We start from the raw sequence: 23,508 nt of genomic DNA, 5'->3' as shown, positions 1-23,508 counted from the left end.
TTTAAAGAAAAGGTATTCGCTAAAATTGATGGTTTTCCCTGCAAAGTGAAAAAACTGTTTTCCTCACTTATTTGTTTAAATAGAAAAGTTAGCTAATAAAAGTTTTTGACTCACGAGACGAGAGTTGTCTTGTATTATGTTCCTTTAGACAATTTTACAATAATCTAGCGGATAGGACTTTTTTCGAGTAAAAATTTAATTTGCTTGGTCTATATCCAAATACAAAGTTGAACCCTTTGCGGTCGTTATCTAAGTTATTCGGTTCCGAAGGTAGAGAAAGAGGTTTACAATGTCTGAAAGTCCAAGATGCTGTCACAGACTAGGTGGGAATATGGAAAACACACGAGGTCGCCGAGACGAGTTTTAGTCCTTTATAATTATTATGAGTTTGTGGTTTATTCATTATAATTACCACATGCGAATAAAAGACTATACCGAGGTAAGCAGGTATGAATCCCGTCCCATCGCTTTCTATTATAATATTGAAGAAATTATTGTTAATACTATTCAGAATTTGAAATGGAATTTATCCCTTTTACGGTATGAACGTCATCCATATAATTACAATCCTATAAATGAATTTATAAATCACTCACAATCTGCTGACATTTTTCTAACAGTGCCGGGTGATTAGTAGGTACCTAATTTGTTCTAATTAAGTTAACGATTCGGTGACAGTTTTAATCAGAACTTACGACCCTGGAGATGATTACCCTTAATTCTTTCATCTGATTGTGAGTTTTTTATACACCGCGTTATTAGGTATGTTATGTGAAAATAGTTTTAAGTGAATAAACGGGACGGGACGCCGCATGCGGGAATCCGTGCCACGAATAGTCTAATAATGTAGTGTGTATATTATGTATTTTGTACCTACCTACCTATATACGAGTAGGTAGGGTTATTTTTCGTGAGAACATTAACCGAAAGTGGAATCTTCCCCTGAGGCACGCACGTTCGCCGCACCAACATAAGTTGAAGTTCATGTGATGATGAATAGATGATTTTATTGAAGTAGGAGTGAGGCGAGGTTAATAAAGGATGCGAGTACAAAATTCTAAATTTCGAGACGAGTAGATTTCCTTTTACATCTTAAACTGTAGTCGTAAAATATTATATCAATTTTTTACGTTCCACCTCGTATATCTTACTTTTTACTTGTACAAACATAAATCTCGGCTTTTATAACGCATTTGGACGGCTGATGAATGGGCGGCCATTAACTTTTAAAAGTCCTCTGTGCCCTTTGAGGCGTTCTCGCGGCTTTAGAAGTTGGAATCGGCGCCTTAAAGAATGTTGATAATTTAAGAACAAATTTTCCAGTGCCAGCGCATCAGGCGATAAATAATAATCACACGGGCGGGCGGCAGAATGGCTGGGCGGGTAATTATCTCGGTTTCTAATAGATTTACAATGGCCTAGGTGTATCTCGGACGATAATTCTTCCAGAGAAGCAAACAAAGCGTGCTATAAACGAAACGTTATCATCAGTGCGTGTGTATCACTACCAGTTACCACCCCGTTCCAGGATGTTATAGACGCAACTTTAAACCAAATGAAAAAGGTGTGACCAAATAAAATTTTAACGACGTTGAAAGATTGGAATGATTTGGGATGAGTATGAAGATTGTATTTTATTGCTTGTCGTGATCGTGATATTAGACTTGAGATAAAGTATATTATGTCGCAATCTAATTTAATTTACTTTTTGTATAAGTGTACGCCTACGTTTATCCTTCATAATAATTCTGTAGGTGTTTATACATGCTTTACGATTCCACTACGAATATAGATAAATTAAAAATAATCCGATAATTAAATTATACAGGGTGTGCCATAAGTAATAATAGGTACGTGGACCAGCACCGGATTCTACACACTAGAATATTAGGATTTAACCAAACATACATTAGCGAGAGTTAATACTTACAGAGAGAGAGAGACAAGGCGTCAAAGTGAAAAATGTGTTTTCATTATTTTTAAATAAGCTTTACAAAATTACAGGTAGTATTGCACTAATTTTGGGTAGTTTTGCTCTCCTTTGGTTTTTAGCATATCTCCTCTGATATATTTTTTCATTTTCATATACAGGGTGAGTCAGTTTTTTGTAGACAAACTTTAAAAGGGGATAGAACACATGTTTTTAAAAAGAAAAGTTCCTATAAACATATGTCGTAGAAGGCTTCATTTCTGAGATACAGGGTGTTGAATATAATTTTTTTTTCTCGAATTTTCATTATAACTTATAAATGAATTCTTAGATTTTTTTCATGTTTGGAGGATAATGCCTATTGATTAAGGGGCATAAAACAAGCAGTAAGAATGTTCAAAAACTTGCACAGTGGCGGAGTGGAGGGGGTGCTCAACCCCTTTCTTAAACAGAACATCTACGCCAATGAATATTCTTTTAAAAAACTGTTATTTTCATTATCTACATACAGTTTAACAAAAATAATGTCCCTTCTTCTGTTTCGAAATTCCTGTGCGTTTCCGAGTTATTTTGATTTTTAGTGTTTGATGTGGTACTAAATTAATTTATTTATTATCAATTATCGGCTAAATATTTAATTGTATTAACGAAACCTACCTAAATATGGTTTATTAAGGATTCTAAAAAGCCGAAATCTCATATTCTTTATCTCTTTCCAATGTAGTTAAAATAAATATTTGTTATATCAAGCCATACTCAAATACAAGACTTTTATAAATTGAAATCTGTTTAGTAGGTACACTAATTTTAACAATCCTTATTTATTATGTGCTGCGTACTAATGTACTGCAACTAAATTACAAAAAAAAAAATTGATGTTAATGTTTATGGAGAAATTTTTTGAATTTAGAACAATATTTAAGTAACAACTTCTTAAAACTTTTTGACAACTGCACAATAATGTATTGTATGTATGTAATGTAACAGATTTCAACTTATAAAAGTCTTGTATTTGAGTATAGCTTGATATAACAAATATTTATTTTGACTACATTGGAAAGAGATAAAGAATATGAGATTTCGGCTTTTAGAATCCTTAAAAAACCATATTTAGGTAGGTTTCGTTAATAGAATTAAATATTTAACAGATAATTGATAATAAATAAATTATTTAATTTAGTACCACATCAAACTCTAAAAATCAAAATAACTCTTAAACGCACAGGAATTTCGAAACGGAAGAAGGGACATTATTTTTGTTAAACTGTATGTAGATAATGAAAATAACAGTTTTTTTTTAAAATAGTCATTGGCGTAGAAGTTCTGTCTAAGAAAGAGGTTGAGCACCCCCTCCACTCCGCCACTGTGCAAGTTTTTGAACATTCTTATCGCTTGTTTTATGCCACTTAATTAATAGACATTATCTCCCAAACATGAAAAAAATCTAAGCATTCGTTTATAAATTATAATGAAAATTCGAGAAAAAAAAAATATATTCAACACCCTGTATCTCGGAAACGAAGCCTTCTACGACATATGTTTATAGGAACTTTTCTTTTTAAAAACATGTATTCTATCTCCTGATAAAGTTTGTCTACAAAAAACTGACTCACCCTGTATATTTTTTACCTAAAAAAGGTACCTATACCTCGCAAAGTGTTGCTACGAGTAATATAACCATTTTCGAGATATTCACCATTAAAGTTTCCAATGCAACAACGAATTTAAATCATTAGGTAGGTATAGGAATATAACTTTTCCACGGTAATTTTAAAAAACAAAATTAATAAGACATACGTTTTCAGACTTAGCAATTAGTATTATGAAATTAATTTTTTTTTTCTAATATTTTCTGAATTATTAAATTCAAATGCTGACATGAAAGAAAGACATCATACTTTTAAACAATAAAGAATAAAATACCACAAAATAAATAACCTTTAGGTAAAAAAGATAAGAAAATGAAAAAATATCAGAGGCAGATATACCGAGAAGCAAAAACGTTACCTGTCACATTTCAAAGACATGCAAATACCGCAGCCAAATTATAATCGGATTTGAATTCATCGTCTCAACAAAAAACCTCCGATCCCAACATTTGTGCAATATAGGTACCTATGTAATTTCGAAATAATGAACTTTTAGACTGAGGTAAAAGTTAAATCGTATTATTTTATTGTGTAGAATCCACTGTTACTCTATGTACCATATACTTCTAGCGCACCCTATATAACACACAGCTATTGAACGCGATAATTATGTTCAATGTAAGATGCCTATACTTAAATGAAAAAAGCAGCCGAACGGTTTGCACATTAATGGACTCGAGCTGATTCTCTCGATTTGTGAGTAAATGTGAGAAGACCGCGGCAGTATTGCTAATTCCCGGAACGCACGCGTTGCCCATACAGAAGAGCCGAAGAGCGCAGAATGCTGTGCCGTAGTGGCTGTGGCCATATTAGGCACAATATCCAGTATTTTCTCTCGCCGGCTGATGGCCATGAATAAAGGATAGTGACTGACATCTAAACATGAAGGGTTACAGACCTCCAACCTCCAACAGTTCTCAATTACCTCCATTTGGTTTATTATAGTTTGCTAATAAATAGAAAGTTAGGATCTAATCTATACCAAAATAGGTCATATTAGTTCATTCATAAAATAAGTCTAGTGAAACGATATGTCAACTAAAATTCCCACGTGCCCAGCAATTTTATTATCTATTTAAATCCTATAAAATTTTTAACTTGTGTCATTATTATATGGCTCTCCTACACTCGAAACCCGGCAAGTTTCTAGTTCCAGTAATAATAATAAGAATTCAGTGCAGCACAAAAGAAAAAATCTGCCTATAAACTAAATAAAACGGATGAAGAAATTAAACAAAAATAAAAACCTCTTGAAGCTACAGTCTTTTAAAGGAACTCTATAAAAACATCTGTGCACTTATATCTTTAGATATACGAGTAAAACACAAAGACTTTATGAACCGAAATCGTAACTATACCTACTTGCCTATACCAATGTATGGATGACGGTTTTTTATGTCGAATAAGTAACTGTAAAGAATTCCTCTTTTAAAGGGACCCAACCGAATTCGGATGGATATACAGGGTGGTCCCGAGATAATGGCCCAAAATTCATGGGTAGGTTCCCCAAGTAAAAATATTGCGATTTAGCCGAACTTACCTTACTCCAAAAGTTGATAGTTAAAGAGATACAGGGTGTTAAATGTAAAATATTATTTCAGTTTTTTTAATTTATTCCTTAACAAATGCAAATATCCTCGCAAAATTTTGGGGATTGGAGTTCTTTGAGTAGAGGAATTGAAATCTGTTCACATTTTGTTAAAATTCATAGAGGGCGCTAGCTGCAGTAGATTGAATGTGTTAAAAACGACATAACTTTTTTGTATTTTGAGGTATCTCATCTTTGGTAACAAATTCTTATTTTTCAACTTTTTTTACACAAAAAAAGTATACTTTATTAAAGTAGCTATCTCGCACCGTTTTCGAGATATATGGCTTTGAAACTTCCAATGCTGTTGCATTAAATTACAATTAAGTGCCCACAGGTATTATTAATTTAGCGATAAAGTTTCTTAAGTAGGATTTGGCCGAAAATCAGATAATTGACGTCTTCCACTTGTCTTATTGCTGTTTATTGGTATCTAATTAAAATTACATCTTAGCATACAAATTAAATTGTATACTCGTATACATAAATGTGAGACAGAATGCCGAGGTTTTCGTTTTTGGAGTTACATGAAATCAGTTAGTTGTTTATGAAGAAACTACAAACACTTGAGAAGAACTTTAGTAGCAGGTTTTAAATGCTGCAAAGTCATTTCGCATTAAGGATTTATACTTTAAAATAAGGCAATCTTTTAATAAAGGTGTTGATAAATGTATTGAAGTTAGAGGTGGACATTTTGAACAATTATTGTCAAAAAGGCATATTTTTTACTAATGTTTACTATTTTACTGTGCATTACAATTTTTAATTCTAAATAAACCCTTGTTTTTGACATTTCTAAATTATTTTAATTATTTCAACTATTAGCAGTGGAAGTTTCAAAGCCAAATATCTCGGAAACGGTGCGAGACAGCTACTTTCATAAAGTCTACCTTTTTTGTGTTAAAAAAGTTGGAAAATAAGAATTTGATACCAAAAATGAGATACCTCTAAGTACAAAAAAGTTATGTCGTTTCCAACACCTTCAATCTACGGCAGCTGGCGCCCTCTATGAACTATAACCAAAATGTGAACAAATTTCAATTCCTCTATCCAAAGAACCCCAAACCCCAAAATTTTGTGTAGATATTTGCATTTATTAAGAAATAAATGGAAATAAACTAAAATAATATTTTACATTTAACACCCTGTATTTCTTTAACTATCAACTTTTGGACTAAGGTAAGTTCGGCTAAATCGCAATATTTTTGCTTCGGAAATCTACCCATGAATTTTGGCCCGTTACCTCGGGACCACCCTGTATATACCTAGTTCTGGTTTATTCCATTCTTTATAAAAACTCGGAAGCCTTAAATGGAAACTTGACCTGAGCGGTTTCGTAAACTTGAGAATGAGCCAGGATTGTGTGCACAAAAATTTCATCATCGTATATATTTGTAATTGATGATACGAAGGTTTTTTCCCTTAACAAATACATTTGAACTTATTTGCTTATCGGTGTTATTATCATCGAATCATTGATCGGTCGTCAAACAAAAATAAAGTGCACGGTATTTGTTTCCGATACGCGGATATTTTATTCGCCGAACTTAAAAATTCCATAAAAAAATCTTGTTATCCCGATCTCCTCGCGTCGACTGGAACTGCGTATCATGCAGTTTAATGCACGGCATACCTACACATAATAATAGCATTATTTATATTCATTTGGCTGAAACGGACCGTGCTACATCACTTCCTCCTCCGCAATTACCGTATCGCAACATTTTGTTGTCGTTAGTTTGTTAAAATGAACACAATGGCACGAAAACGAAGTCTCCTAGACTAGACAGTTTAACTTTTAGACGGAGTGAGCAAGAGACTATTAACTGTGCGTTATAGTTTGCCTGAACTTTTGATATAAGTTAATTTGAGATATATAATAATAACAGATGACTGTAATTTTTTTTCAACCCCCGGCCAGCGGTGAAAAAAGACAATAAAGGACTTTTTTAATATAACTCAAAAAGGGGTAAGAGATAGAAAAAAAAGTTTCTTATAAAAATTGTAGAGCAAAAAATTAAACATAAAAATGGTCTATTGACTTTTCCTTGTACTATTAAAATTAACAGCGTTCGGGAGACTAGAAGTTAAGGGATGATTTCAGAAATTTAAAAAATCATAAGCAGAAAATTTAATTAATTTTAATTTTTTTTTTAATCTACTCTAAGAAATGTAAACCACCTTTTCAGAGAAATAGACATATTTTTAAATTTTTAATAAAAAAAGATAACAATTTCACAAAACCAACGTGATTTTTTTATCTTTATTTTTATCGTAAAACAAAATTTCCAACGCAACCTTTCATTATTTCAAATAATTAATCGATTGGCATAGAAAAAAAATGTTTTAGTGTTAAATGATAAAAATTAACGATTAAAAAATTGAAATCGTTATAACTTTTTTATTAAAAATTAAAAAATATATCTATTTTTCTGAAAAGAAATCTTACATTTTTTAGAGTAGATTGAAAAAAATATATATAAAATTAATTCATGTTTCTGCTTGTTATGATTTTTTTAATTTCTGAATTCATCCCTTAACTTCTAGCCACCCTAACTCTGTTAATCTTAATAGTAAAAGAAAAAGTCCATATATCATTTTTATGTAGAATTTCTAGCTCTTACCTCTTTTGAGTTATCTGGAAAAACCCCTTTATTTTATCTTTTTTCATCCCTAGTCGGGGGTTGAAAAAAAAATTACTGTCACTTATTGTTATTATATACCTCAAATTAACTTATATAAAAAATTCAGGCAAGTTGACCAAATTGTGATTTAAAGGCTCATTTAATTGGACTTATTATCCGTTAGGCAAAGAGTTTGTTCGAGCCAGTAGAAGTTTGAATGTTAAAGATTTACTTAAAATCGTTAGATTTTTTTAAACAAAACATTACGAATTCTCTACGTGGAGCCCTAAATCTGAGTCTGAGGCCAGGTCCTCAGTAACAAGTAAAAAATATACTCGTGTGAATAATGCTTCTTTTTAAGATCGCATTTATAGCGAGTACTATTGAGACGAATTCAAGTTGAAGCATCGAAACGGTGTATTTTAAACTAAAGTTTACGAATAGTCTGCATTTGGCGTCGCGTCGTGCCAAATAACTTTTAAGAGATAATATTTTATTTTATAGACTTTTAGCTGATATAAATAATTAAAAGAAAATTCTATAATCTGTCAAATGAAGTCAAACAATGTTCTGTGATACCAAAAGACGCCTAACCACATAGATATCTTTTTGCATACTATTAAGATTTTTAATATCATCAATGTTGACTTTGACTTCGTTAGGATAATTTGAATTAGCTTAATACCTACGAAATAGTTAATACTAAAATACATACTCGTACATATGCACATATTTAAAAAAAAGTGATAATACTTCACGAAAGTTTCTTATGGATGAGAGAGTTCCATAAAAAAACGTTTGTACAGGCTAGATCGCTTTGTATCGGGCGAGTAGATACAAAATTTTAATGACAAATACTGATTCATTGGTTTAATGTTTAAACGACAACGTTTGCGTAATGTCCTATCGTCGCGACGCTCCATCGGGTGGGGACGGCATCAGGTGCGCGGTTCGCTTCGGTAGTACGTCGAACAAACAGGCAAGGTCGTCGTCATCGTGAAAGTTGTGTTGGCCTTTTGTTTTACTAAGCGGACGTACATTAGAATCGGCGGGCTAATTAATATTATATGAATGGTCGCAGTGGAGCGTGCGTAGGCGGAATTAAAAAATAACACAGGCCAACAAGGAAAAAATTCCAGAGATCAGACACTACGTTTCCGAACGCATTTGGCGCGCTGAATCCGAATCTGGCCTCAGAATTGATCCATCACCCTAGGTTTCCGAGATATTCTAACCTAAAAGTGCAAAAAACACGTATTTTTGCTATTTTCAGTTATGTAACTTGGCGAAAAAATTTTTTTTCTCAAAACTGAAAATATCATTGGAAACTACTATCTTTCCCCTTCAAAACGCATTTTTTTTATTTGTAAAAAGCTTTATTTTTCGCGGAGATATCGTCGATTAAAGATGATCAGTATAGCTTCCTTATTAAACCATGGCTATAACATAATATCACTAAGCGCTACGAGCCTTAGAGGGCTCGCAGCGCTTAGTGTTATTGGGTAATAGGGCTTGAAGTTAATCTTCCTGACGATTAGGGCTCACAGCGCTTAGTGTCGTGGGGTTATAGGGCTTGGGATTAACCTTCCAGACATATAGGGTTTGGGGTTAACCTTCCTGACGATTAGGGCTCGCAGCGCTTAGTGTTATTGGGTTATAGGGCTTGAAGTTAACCTTCCTGACGATGAGGGCTCGCTCCGCTTAGTGTTGTGGGGTTATAGGGCTTGGGGTTAACGTTCCTAACAATTAGGGCTAGCAGCGGTCAGTGTTATGGGGTTAGCCATGATGTAATAATATAGCCATACTGGTCATCTTAAATTGACGATATCTCCGCGAAAAATAGAGCTTTTTCCAAATAAAAAAATGCGTTTTGAAGGGGAAAGATAGTCGTTTTTTTTCACCAAGTTACATAACCTTGAATATAGCAAAAGTACGTGTTTTTTGCACTTTTAGGTTAGAATATCTCGGAAACCTAGGGTGATGGATCAATTCTGAGGCCAGATTCGGATTCAGCGCGCCAAATGCCTTCGGAAGCGTAGTGTCTGATCTCTGGAATTTTTTTTTTTTAATTTTGTCGGCCTGTGCAATCAAAGGGATTGTCGGTATCCCCTATCTGACGACTGTCGTTATTTTTAAACATTCTAAACACAAAAATTATTTTACTTTTAGAAGCGAAATATATTTTGATTATAATGCAATACTTAATGAACACCCATTAGTGTAAATACTTTGAGGCACTCAAGTTTTATTTGGTCTGGTAGTTTTGAACTGTACCTTAATGTTCGATAGTAAAATTAACCACCGCAAGCACCATTTAATTTCTCTCTCTCTCTCTCTCGGGTCGGACCTGATTTATTTCTGGACGATTTAAATTTATGAAGACGTTTATAGAAAAGGGAGGGAACAGCGACGGCGGCCGAGGTCGAGGGAATGTCGGTTGTCATTTTGCGAAAGCGAGTCTAATTATATCCAAAAATTAGAAAGACTCATTATCCCGCGACGGATATACCGGCATCGTCTTCAGGGTTTCTTTGTCTTTACATAAAACGCATCGGCCAGGATTTTTTGAGTCAAGTAAATACATTTCGATGGATTTAAAGTAAATAGACCGGAAAAATTGGGTACGAAAATGTGTATCTGAAAATTTGCGACGTAAAAGATTGTTTTGTTTGGGAAAATAAATCGAATACCTAGGTACCTAGAATTAGAAGATTACTAGGCGGGTACTAAATATCTGTAACGTATTTTCTTCTTGTATTCTACTCTTCTTAATGAATTTATAGGTCCAGTTCTAATGTGAAACTGGCCTATTCCTATTCGGCGTAGCGTATAGGGCAAATTGATTCCCATCTTAAAAACCTCCACTCCCAAACGATAAATTCCCGCAGTTTTAACGGCCTCTCATAAAATCAGAGCTTTATCGATATCGATCGCAATAAACGTGTATTTTCGTTTCGTTTCGATTCAAAAGAGAATATACTGCAGTCAGGCCTTGAACTTGCGACCATGTGCATTGAACTTGGTGGGCCTCTCCTCCGTTGGCAGCTGCCGCGGTGCTGGATTCTCTCCACTTTCTCGTCGTCCGAGCGTAGGAGTGTGTGCCACTCGTTCCTCCGTCCGTACGGTAAAAATACGCACCCAAACTTAATGCCGGCTATTACGAGGCGAATTTACATACCGGTGTCGCAAGTGCCGAGACGAATGTATTCAACTCGAGTGCAACTTGGACCTTTTAACGAAGTGACTCTCCTTAAAGCCATATATTTTAGCCTCTGTCGGGTTGATAAAATTCTCAGAAAATTCATCGTCCCGTTACCCCGTTAGATTACGATAGAATTATTTCTGTCCAGAGAAAGTGAAATCCGCGCAAATTTCTATTGATCAGGGACGATGCCATGGTTTTTATTGCCAAGAACGCAACTTTATTATTTTACTTTCCACTACTAGCTAGGAGCGAACACAGGTTGAATAACCCTGCGTAAATTTCTAATTTCCTTTAAAAACGTGTCAGTCCTTTCTAATAAAGGTCTGAAACAGACTTAAATTTAAATATCAATTTTCGACATATTATTATAGTATTTACACAATACAATAGATGGCGCTAATTGCACTTGCCAATTAATAAATCCGGGAATATTGCTGTTGCATTTGCATTAAAAAAAACTATGAAAGATAGAATCAGACGATACATCACCTCGCTTTACAGTGTCAATTAATTGTCCACATGTGCGCCTGTACACGAGAATCCATTACGGTCACCCACCCACGAGACCGCCTTATCGAAATTGCATCCGAGTATTTATTGCCATCCAAAGGTACAGCGCGATCAAACGTCTGGGTAACCGTAATTTAATCGAGACAATTTTCACTTTTATCCCGCACTAATCTCAACTTCAAATCCCGTTTGCAAAAGGGGCGATTTAAAGATTTTTTTTGTCTTCCAAGTTAAATCGATCGTGGCGAAAAAATAGGTATGGATGGAGACGGAAGTAAACCGTGCGAATAAAAAAAAGAACGTTTCGGCACCATCTTCATTCTATGTGGGTCGCAGCATTCCGAATATGGTTGCTCGCTAACCTGAGAAGGCGAGGCGCGAGGAGTGCTCCGTTGGTCCGACCATCCTCTCTGTAGCCGCGTCGTATCCGGAGGAACGAATTAAAATGGTCTTTGATGCCAAACAATAGCCGGGATGATCAATGTTCCACGTATATTGACCTCGTCCTTATTCACACATAAGATAAATCTTTTTGGTGATGGTTCCTTAGATTTCGGGGGAATTTTGGTTATTCAGAACCTTCATAAATACGCGACCAAAAATGTTTGCAACAGTAATTTTATTTTCTTCAGGTTGGCAATTATACAGGGTGTTTCATAATATATGTGCAGGACTTCAGGATGTGATAGCTCGTCCAAAAATTTGAAAAAAAGTTTGTATTAACTTACCCTCTAAAATGCACAATTTTCGAGATACAGGGTGTTGAAATTGTAAAAAAAATTTCGTTTTTTGCGAATATCTCCGGAACCGTTTATCGTACAGAAAACAGCTTTTGTAAGCATTTACTACTCATAATAAGCTATGTTCTGTGCGAGAAAAAAATTTTTTCAAAGTCATAATTGGTGAAGATTTTGAAGGGGAAGTGGGTGTTTTTCTCCCCAACTTCTACGCCACTGGAAAAAGTACGGTTTTGAGACGCCCATTTGAACCGCCAATGTTTTCTACACAAAAACTGTACTCTTGGTCATAAGCTCTTAAGTTGACCGTTTTCGAGAAAAATCTACTTTTATGTTGAAAAACATGGTCAATTTTTTTAAATAAAATTTTTATTTTACTAAATGTATTATAATTTTTTTTATCAAGTAGGCTTTAAATTTTAAAACAAAAGCTACCTCCTGTCAAAATAACAATTAGTTTGTACCTGCGAAAAGTCAATTTGTATTACAAAAGTAAAAATGAATTACACAAACGCTGAAATGTGCGAAATGCATTACCTTTACGGAATGGCGAGCGGTAATTCGGCAGAAGCAAGGCGGTTGTATCAAGAAAGACATCGTGATCGCCAAGTACCACATCATAACTTGTTTCAACGCATTCACCAACGACTATGGGAAAATGGAAGTTTTAAAAAGAATACTGCTGATAATGGGCGGCCTATGGAAGCTGCAAATGCCCAAGTAGAAGAGGCTGTCCTCAACGAAATTGAAGAAAATCCGATCACAAGTACCAGAAAAATTGCTCACAACTTAAACATACCTCACTCGACGGTTTGGAGAATTTTGAAAAGACAACTTTTGTATCCCTACCATATCCAAAGAGTACAAGCCTTATTGCCAAGAGATTTTCCGCCAAGATTGGCTTTTTGTAGATGGATGCAAGACAAAATAGCTCAAAATCCTCAGTTTGGAGCCGAAGTTATGTTTACCGATGAAGCATCTTTCTCGAGAGATGGTATTTTCAATTTTCACAATAACCACATATGGGCTGAAGAAAATCCACATGAAATTGCAGAAGGCAATCATCAGCAACAATTTTCCGTGAATGTTTGGGCTGGCATCGTCGGTGATCATTTGATAGGCCCACATTTTTTACCGAACAGATTAAACGGTGCAGATTATCGACAATTTCTAGAAGAAGTACTGCCGGAACTGCTGGAAGATGTACCGCTTCAAGTAAGACAAAACATGTACTTTATGCATGATGGAGCTCCGGCCCACTTTAGTTTGGTTGCTCGCCAATACTTGGACGACGAATACCAAGACCGTTGGATCGGTCGAGGAGGTCCCCACCCTTGGCCCCCGCGATCTCCCGAACTTAATTGTTTAGATTTTTTCTTTTGGGGCCATCTCAAAACCCTAGTCTACGCTACTCCAGTTGAAAATGTTGATCAATTAAGAGAACGCATTGTTGCATCTTGCGACATAATTCGGAACACTCCGGAAATTTTCTTGCGTGTTAGACAGTCAATGCGTCGAAGAATTGCTGCGTGCATTGAAGCTAACGGAGGACATTTCCAACATTTAATTTAACTGTGTACGATTTTTTTTTTTTTAAATTTTGCAACTATGAAGTTAACGTTTGGTTTTGTTACTTGTTCTAACGATTAAATAAATTTTGTTTAATTAGTAAAAAAATTTTATTTCAAAAAATTGACCATGTTTTTCAACATAAAAGTAGATTTTTCTCGAAAACGGTCAACTTTAGAGCTTATGACCAAGAGTACTTTTTTTGTGTAGAAAACATTGGCGGTTCAAATGGGCGTCTCAAAACCGTACTTTTTCCAGTGGCGTAGAAGTTGGGGAGAAAAACACCCACTTCCCCTTCAAAATCTTCACCAATTATGACTTTGAAAAAAATTTTTTCTCGCACAGAACATAGCTTATTATGAGTAGTAAATGCTTACAAAAGCTGTTTTCTGTACGATAAACGGTTCCGGAGATATTCGCAAAAAACGAATTTTTTTTTACAATTTCAACATCCTGTATCTCGAAAATTGTGCATTTTAGAGGGTAAGTTAATACAAACTTTTTTTCAAATTTTTGGACGAGCTATCACATCCTGAAGTCCTGCGCATATATTATGAAACACCCTGTATAACTCGGTAAAATTAACAGTTATTCGAAGAATAGGACGAATATTAAATTAAAACACAAGTTTCTGTTTCACCGGAGACTTCAATTTAATCAATCAGCGATGGCATTATCTCGAACGTTTGTCATTGTTCACTGTAACAAATTATTAATATTGGTGACGCTAAGATTTAGGGATTTTTAGTTGGCTAGTCTCGTAATTATTTATGAAGGCTCTGTACCACATCCCGTACAACTTTGCGATACATCAGCAGAAATAAGGCCTTTTCTATCTTTTCCTCCTCTGTCATTCCACCGGTGGATACTAAAATAGTTGCGTGGAGCCTCGAAGGACATTACGAGTGTAAGACGCAGGGGTTGTTGAACACATAACGTTCGGACGAGATCGATGACTTGCCGCTAAGCGAGAGAGCAGTTATGGATTAGTTTTTTGAGAGAGCGATTCGATCCGGAAAAGGAAGTTTTCTTTGGAGCCGGTTTGTCTTCTTGAGGCTCTGGCAGGCCGTCCCTAAGAGAACAACAGCCGTTCATTTCCGACGAGTTTTTAAAGCAAATTTAAAAACGTATCCATCAGATTTTCATACCGTTTTAAAGTAAGTGTTAAATACAGAAGTCTCGCTAGATTCTACGCCCGCTCCAATTTTATGCTCATTGTTAATTATAAAATTAAATTAATATTATGTTATTGTTTCTGTTCATTCTAAACGGGTAAACAGTCTATGGAATCATAAATACATTAAATTTTTTTCGAATAAATCGATCTCTAAAAAAAAAGGACGCACTCGGGAAATATCTACTTCTCTCCTTCGTGACACACCTGGAACAGATAATAATTGATGTCTAAAAAAAAAACGACGGAATCGGGAGACCCGGAGAAATGACATGTTAACCCGGAGCCCGAAGATGTACCATGACAACCCGGAGATATGGCAACCCTATCTGTGAGATGAGGTATAGTATACTTAAATAAAAAATATACGAAGAACGTATAACCAAAGAAGAAGAACTAAGAGAGAGAATAACGGAAGCTTGCAGACTTACACACCAATTAGTTAAAAGCTTAGAATACAAAATACCTCAAAGGTTAAAAGTGTTATAAAAAATATTCAAAAGTGATGCAATAAATGTGTTGAGTGAAATGGGGGTTTGGGAAATGAAACAAAAATTTTAGATTGAGCAAATTTTCGTGTTTTCGTGGCATGTCATTATTTGTAATTTTTGGTTATTCGTACTTATAGGTACTCCGCATTTTTACTCTGGACGTACGTTTAAAGCAACTTTTTTTCAACTTTGGTCAGGTCTTTTATTGACGCCATGGTGTAGTTTACTAGTTTCGGCACATTTATTTCCAGTGAATTATAGATCCGTATACATATTTGCGTTGCCTTCTAGTTGGAAAGTCGAAAATTGAGATGTAAATATTTAAAGGAAAGTATGTCAAGTACGGGCTTAAGATAAACTGTAAGATATGGGGAGCGGAAAAGAGATGATATATTGGACGGGTAGAACTCGTGAGTACGAAGGTAGTGTGTGTATTTTCCGTCAAGTGTAGCATCTGTTGAACCCCAAACGATATTCGTATATACCTATGTACATGTATCTACGGGGTGACCGTTTTCTACCCTTGTGTCTGGCAACCTTTTTCAAAGTTGCCGACCTTTTACCGTATTTTTTTTTTGGTTTCTATTAATTAGAATGTAACGTTTTTAAATTATCCAAAAATTAACAGACACAGGACATGGGCGTACATTAAGGTGTTCCATCGTGTAATAAAATGCGAAACAATCGAACAGTATAGTCATTTGGTCGTCCGTTCAGAATACAAATGAGTGACATAGAATTACGGCAATTTTTTACTCATCGATTACAATTTTTGTATGCCACCAGTGTCGCATTTTATGACAAGAAAAAAAGAATATTATCCCGGCGGTGGCGGGGCAAAACCCATTTCCGTAGTATGCATACGCGTAATCTTCCGAGGCGGCGAGCTCGTCTACTGGGTATTTTCACATCCTCGCCGCTACTTAAACTGCTAACCAACAGAGGAAGCCATGGGGTTCGAACGGAACGCAAATTAATCGGGAAGTCGGCGCGGCTCGGTTGCGGTGCCCTGAGGGACAACAAATGTTACACTATAATTACCGTATAACGTGGCGGCCCCCAGAGAAGGCTTCAGTGAAATTTTCAGCTACACCGCTGCTGCTTCGGTAGAAGCTGTTGATGCTGATTGTGATACGGCACTGCGGCGGCGATCAAGATTGGTTGATTTATTATTTATTACTCGTCATGCGTTCCCACCGGTCCCCCGTCCCGATACAATATGGAAATGTGCTTGACGTGCGCAGGTTTTGTGTTCATTTAAAAATCTTATGGCTGTGCTGTGCAACAGATTTAAGCAATATCTACACAAGAGACACGTTGAAAATACCTACATACCTACGTGTAAACACTGTCTGGGCTCTACTATACTCTTTATAATATTATAATAATTATGTATTTCCATACTTGCCTTGTTGAAACGTTATATGTACTTACTACAATTTGTTACCTTGAAGCCAAGCTGTGTTGGTTGTAGAAGGTAGGTCAAACGTTAATAAACCTTCGAATTGATAATGATACAGATACTTGAAATTTTCATTCTCGGGACCTGTACTTTTAAAAACTTAGCCATCCATATACGTAATTATAAAATTTATTTTTTAAAAGCATATGATAATAAACTTGGTCGCGTTAGGACTGCATGTTAGACGAAAGTAAAAGACGATCGGGATGTCTGAATTTATTTAATGAATAAGCAACGGTCGGCGAACGAATTCCGCGAAATCGCAATTAGGATGGAAACTCTGAAAATATGTAATTTACGTAGGTGATTGAAAAAATATGAGTGAAATACATATGTACTATCCCAGAAATATGTAATACGGATCCTGGATGTTTAATATTCCATCTTTCCTTTTAGAACGGACCTGTTATGTAGTTCATTTTTAAATTTATACATTGAAACACAAAGACGTCCCTAAAAAAAGGTGTGTAAAATTAAATAAGTAGAGATGTTTTTTTACAGAGATTGTCTTATATAAGTACATATTTTCTTAATTTTTACTGACTTCGTTAATATAACCCTACTATGCCAAGTTTTTCATTGTACTTATTTTAAGAAAGCTGTTTAATTAATTGGTTTTAATAATATTCTCTGTTATTTATCTTTTTAGAAATTTATATTTTACTCTATAGAGAACTTACGTCGTGTACTGCATTAATAAATCTGTGTTAGAAAATATATTCTTTCTAAAAATATTACAAAATAATAATAACTAGATTCCTTATATTATATCATATCTTTTTAAAAATACTATGTACTTTCATGCTTATATGGATAATGTAATTTTACATTACATATTGTGGCGTCAAAATAATCAATGATCCAGTGTGTAATTTTACATAAAATTTTTATCAGTATCAATTTATTTTCGTCCTTTCAGCTGAGAGCGATATCTGTTCGTTCGCCCTGCTGAAGAACCATTATGCGGCGAAGCAACAGCCCGACGTCGGCCTGTTTAGGCCCGAAACTCGACCCGCCGCCCTCGAGGCACTCTACAACGCCGCCACCAAGACGCCGGTGCACCTCATGCGCCAGCTGGACCGCTGGCGTCGCGATGGCCACCGCACCTCGCGGTTCTTCCTCTGCACGCCCGTACTGGGTGCCAAGAGAAGGAAGATCCGCAGCAACGTGGATATCGACATTGAAACCAGGATGGTGAGTGAAACTCTTTCTGATATACCTACTGTAGACCGTTTTGGATACACCCACCATCGAATAAATAAATTATAGAGAAAGCCTCATCAATCAATCATACTTTTAGGTTAGATATGTGCTTTTAGTACACAACCAGCCAGTTCTAAACGTATTTTGTCATAATTCTGAAAATGGATAACCACATATGTTGGGTTAAGCAAGATAGGAACCGAATGTTTAATTTATTCAAGCAAAATACTTATTCTATAAAATCAATCGATATATTTTTTTTTATTAAAAAAAAGTTGGATGAAAAGAGCGAAACAGTGGTAGGATTTAAATACTATTGCGTAAATATTAATTTACATTGGTCCCGATTTATGCTATAAATAAGATATATCGAAAGACTTTTATGATATCCCAATAATATGTCTACCATCCTCATTGAAAAGGGCAATTTAGGACCGGACTATTACTTTAGTATCCGCTATGGAACTAAGTGAAACAATTTGCTTGTGACATTTATTTTCACGTGAAACGGTCTTCGCTTTTAATTTACACAGCGTTACTGTGTTTCTTTGTTTAGGCGCCGAATAAAAACTAGCTACTACCTACGTGATTTAAATTTAAATTACCTTTTAATTTAGAAAATTTGCAGTCTAGATTAACTCCCAAACACTTTTTGTCTTCGTGGGCATTGTTTAAAATATGAATATAATAGCCAATGAACTTGACATAAAACTACAAAAAAAAAAAGACTAAAAGCCGATAGCTATTTACCAGGACAAAGAATATGTAAACTGTAAATCGACTGAAATAGGTAAATGTGTAAATTGTAACGGAATGCTGAACTGGTGCTGAGAAATTTTTAAGGACGTTAAAAAACTCACTATAATTGTAGGCATGTTTTCGACCCGGAATCGATGTCAATGTCCTTCGGAAGCGTTTATTTCAGTTCTGGTTGCACACCTAATTTTAGTGATGTGTGCTTTCCTAGACAACAACGCGGATTGCTCTAAAGTAAGATCGCGCTTACCACAAGAGGAAGCCCCGATCTTCGTCGCCGTTTTTCGTAGTTTATTACACCTTATTCTTTTAAAGTGCGTCTATATTTATGCAAATTCGGATTAGGCGTAACGGTAATCAGTACATCACATAGACAATCTATGGCAATAAATTAAATGTCTGACAAACAAAAAGTAAAGTGCATAATACACTTTCATTAGAGTATTTTTTACGGTATTTTTTATTGAACACGTCCATGTTCCTTTTAGTCGCAACAATTAGCCCCAAAGGAATACATCAACATATAATTACACATTTGATTTCTTATTTTCTTTACAGCCTGCCGCCGTAGAGGAGTTAAGGAGGTGGACATCGGACGAGGCTTTGGGCGACGTCACCGTAACTCCGGATTGCGCAAGCCGCATCGCGCCGACCATGGCCATCGCAGCCGTCACGGATGGAGACACTACCGACGGGACTATCGTATCCGACGACGAAGGCATCGACCACAAGCTACCGTCCCCTGAGGAACAACTGCAAGTCGTCGCTCTCCGGTAAACGAACTCTTCACGGAACAACGGAAAATGATACTTGAATGTTTCCTACCCTTTCAATAAAACCCTTATAACAAATTTCTTAGGGAATTATGTTTTATCTATTTCGTTATATTATACTGTGCGATGGAAAAAAATAGTGACCTTAATAAAAAAAAGGCGACCTTTTGATTAGTACCTACTGGAGTTAAGACCACTAACTCTATTACTATCTAAGCACAAGACTTTATTTAATTATTATATTTGCCACCTGAAATTTGGAAAACTCTTACAGGTTCCCTGCTGAAATTGTGGCGGTGGACGTGTCGGGGAGGAGCTTCGACCGGATGTCTATCCAGAGGCGATCTCTGATGCATGTCGATCCAGGCGACAAAACGGTAGATGGCGTCGCCAGCATGAAGCGCTCGAAGACGAGGAACCGCAGGCCGCGCAGCAGGAGAAGAAATACCCTGGCCGGGACCGATCAGAAGGAGATTCACGACGCTCTTACGGCAGGGTGAGTGTTTCTTTGAATTAAATTTAACTAATCGTACTAATCGAGTTTGATGAGTGTTGGCTATGGAAATATTTCTTAATCATAACCGCGATTTGAAATACCTGTACAAAAGAATCCTTTGCGGAATAGTAACGAAGCATGCTGGCTTACTTTCAGAAATTATATTTTGAAAATTACATTTTTGTAAATATTTCCGGTCATAACTGCATTCGTACACTAGCATTACACCGACACACACTCACTAATTAGCATTCCTTGACAGGGAGGATGAGGCGTCCTCACCAACGCTTAACCACGAGTCCGAAGCTTCAGGCGCGGGCGTCGTATGCAGGAGCAAGAGTACGGATCTCTTGCGTCCGATGACTAAAAAGGAATCGCCCGAAAGCAAAAAGTCCCACTTTAACACATTGAAGCGATGGGGAAAGAACAGATACGAGAAATTCATGAACAAAAGCACGGATTCCAAATCGGAAACCGCCAAAAGCAGGGATGAGGATATCGACGATTTTCGAATCTACGAAACCGTCGCCAGCAGAAAGAGGCGAGACATCGAAAAAGAGCGAAAGAGCCACGAACGCAACTCGTCGATCTCGTCTTCCGACAAGTCTAGTATTAACCTACCAGTGACCAATAGTCTCTCTTCCGTTATCAACGTAGCGGTAAAACTGAGGGAGAGTTCGGCGCAGCGCCGCCAAAGGAGGAACGGTAGCAAAGACGAGCCCCACTCGTCCAGCGGCAACTGGAGCGCTAGTTCGGAGAGCGGACGGGCATCTATCGGTTCCGAGATCACTTCGACCACTCACCCCAAGTCCACGACGTCGGCGACTACGTCGAGCAACTCGCTCAACCACCAGCCCAGTTCGGTAAATAGCAGGAGAAGATTCAATGCCAACACGTCGACATCCAGCAGCGTAACTAGTGAAGGAACGCTAACTCCCGACATTATCAACGATTTACACGAAGACGGCGAAACCAGCTCCATATATTCCTGCGACACGGAGGGTTACTACACCTCGTTCCATATGGACAGCGGCCTGAAAACCCTCAAGGAAGAGGATACGCCACCCACTCCGTTACATTCCAGCACGGCGTTTTCCAACTCCAGTTCAAACAACACGGTGCTGTCCGCGGAGAACGAGTACGAACTTTTCGGCAAAGGCTCCACCTCGACAACCACCAGCTCCGCCGGAACAGTCTGTACTACCCTCAGAGCATCGGGGAGCAACAAGTCTTTGCCGGTGGGCCCAGCAGTTCCAGAAAGAAAAAGTTCTTTGTCCAAACTGTCGAATAGGTCCGCCGAGAGCTCTCTAGAGAGAGACTTCAGCGATAAGACCGGCACGGTAAAACGCAGCCCCGGAAGCACGAAGCCTGCTTTAATTCACAAGAAGGGCCAGGGAGACGTGTCGCCCGACAGCGGCCACAATACCTCTAGCTCTCCCATAGAATCCATAAGTAGCCCGAATGGCGTCAGGAGCGGATCGGATTTCGAATTTTCCGAATCCTCAGACATGGAAGGCCCGGAGAGGATAGAGAGGATTCGCGTCAAGACCACGATCAATTCCAGTAGAATACCGTCCATGTGCGTGATTACGCCCCCTCATAGTGACGACGAAAGCGTCCACAGCAGCGGATCCTCGCAAAAGAACTACCAGAAACGACTCGAAGAGAAAAATAATCTGAACGAGAAACTGGGGTCTGGAAATATTACCAAGGAAGAAGTGGATATGTTTCTGGGCCATAACGTTGATTTGCAAATAGCAGGTTCTTTACATCGTAAAATTATATCCACTAATGTCAACGGAACCAACAGGTTCTCTTTAGTCAACGTAAATCCTATGTCGGGCTACGCAACCGTGGAACCGATAGATCGACCTGCCAGTCCCGTCGCTGCCAAGAAAATAGGCATTAATCAAAATACAGCGACGACTGCCAAATCCGTTCGTGCGCCCAGTCCCAGCGGAGGAACGGTCACCGTCAAAGAGGAACCTCCGAGCAAGTCGCCATCCGCACAGCCCATTATAAAGTCGTCTTTGCTTCCGCTAAACCACGTGTTCGGACGCCTGAAAACCAACCTCGCAAATTTCGCTCAAAAACGGGAGAGAAGCAGATCCCCAGTTCCGAACAGAGATCAGGAGCCTATGGACGACGCCCTGCTCGATTCCGGAGAGTACGTGACTATCGCCGATGTAAGAAACAACAACGAAAAGGCCGCCGGTGAAGTGACTTACGCCAACGACGTAATCAACAAGAACCTAAACAGCGTCTTGTCGGGGAAAGTCCGAGATGCGGAATACGTGAGTTTGAACGAGCTCCCTAGCACGGAAAACGATAACGTAGCGAACGTCAATTTGGATTCCTTGGAACGAAAAAGGCAAGGCGCGCGAGTTACGCTCGACGCAGAGGGTAAGGTTGTGTACAGCTCCGACAGTCTGAGGCGTCGAAAAGGAGCTCATTCCACCTTCGAACCGGGGCCCCACGTAAAACCAACCGCCAGTCCCAGTCCGAGCCCAGTTCCGACGCACAGAATGCCGAAATCCATCAGGCCAGTGGCCAATACTCACAACCCGACGTTGGCGGCACCAGTGGAATTCAACAGACCTCTGTCGCCTCAGTCCGGCAAATACGTGATCCGCGCGTCCTGCGCCACCGCAGAGATAATCCGAATGCCTCCGTCCACAATCGTTGCCCCTAACACGCGCCCCATGTCTCCGAAATCTTTCAACAGAGGCGCGTACGTTCACATCCAAGACGCTGGAAGGCCCCTGTCCCCTACTCAGGAAAAAGGTAAGCCATCCCATTTCCCCGCCATCACGCAAATCTCCCTATCGCACGTGAAAAACCTTAAAAACTCGATGAAAGTCAAACGCAGCGACAGCTACCGCTCCGCTAACGCACCTCTCACGTTACAAATCCTAAGCCAAGAGCTCGAAAAGTTGGATATCGAGGACCGCATCGAGAAGGAAATAGCGAACGAACTCTGGCGGGAAAGGATTAATTATCCCCCGACTGTTTCCCCGCTGATGTCGCCGAAATTGTGCAGACGCCAGTGTCACATTTACAGCCAGGCGCACGCTCAAAAGATGCTGTTGGCGTCACCGAACCGCGTCATCATTCCGATGGACGAAGGGGAGGGGAAAGTGAGGGTGTTATCCGTTACAGATACTGAAATTTGGTAATAGGCCGGTAAAATTGCGACAAAAATACTACCGTAGTACTTTTCCTAATAATTGAGGTTTGGGAACCGCCCGTCTCGAATTAATGACATTTATTTACAAGTTTAGTATTTTCAACTTGTTTCTTTATAAAAAAAAACTTCCACGTTTCGGTGAACAGAAAATACC

At 37.7% G+C, this 23,508-nt stretch overlaps 1 protein-coding gene across 2 annotated transcripts in view; it reads left to right on the top strand.

Moving 5' to 3' along the window:
* Positions 1 to 23,508, top strand: part of LOC108903802 (serine-rich adhesin for platelets) — a 64,984-nt gene that overhangs the window by 33,294 nt on the left and 8,182 nt on the right. For both annotated transcript variants that reach the window (XM_018706098.2, XM_018706099.2), the window contains exons 2-5: positions 17,859 to 18,133; positions 19,457 to 19,671; positions 19,946 to 20,167; positions 20,430 to 22,951. In XM_018706098.2, coding sequence (XP_018561614.2) covers positions 17,859 to 18,133; positions 19,457 to 19,671; positions 19,946 to 20,167; positions 20,430 to 22,951 — 3,234 coding nt within the window. The remainder of the gene's footprint in view (positions 1 to 17,858; positions 18,134 to 19,456; positions 19,672 to 19,945; positions 20,168 to 20,429; positions 22,952 to 23,508) is intronic.

Source organism: Anoplophora glabripennis, unplaced genomic scaffold (assembly GCF_000390285.2).
Source record: "Anoplophora glabripennis isolate ALB-LARVAE unplaced genomic scaffold, Agla_2.0 scaffold134, whole genome shotgun sequence".
NCBI classification, from domain to species: Eukaryota; Metazoa; Arthropoda; class Insecta; order Coleoptera; family Cerambycidae; genus Anoplophora; species Anoplophora glabripennis.
Note: the sequence above shows the minus strand (reverse complement) of the source record. Positions and strands in the feature narration are given on the sequence as shown.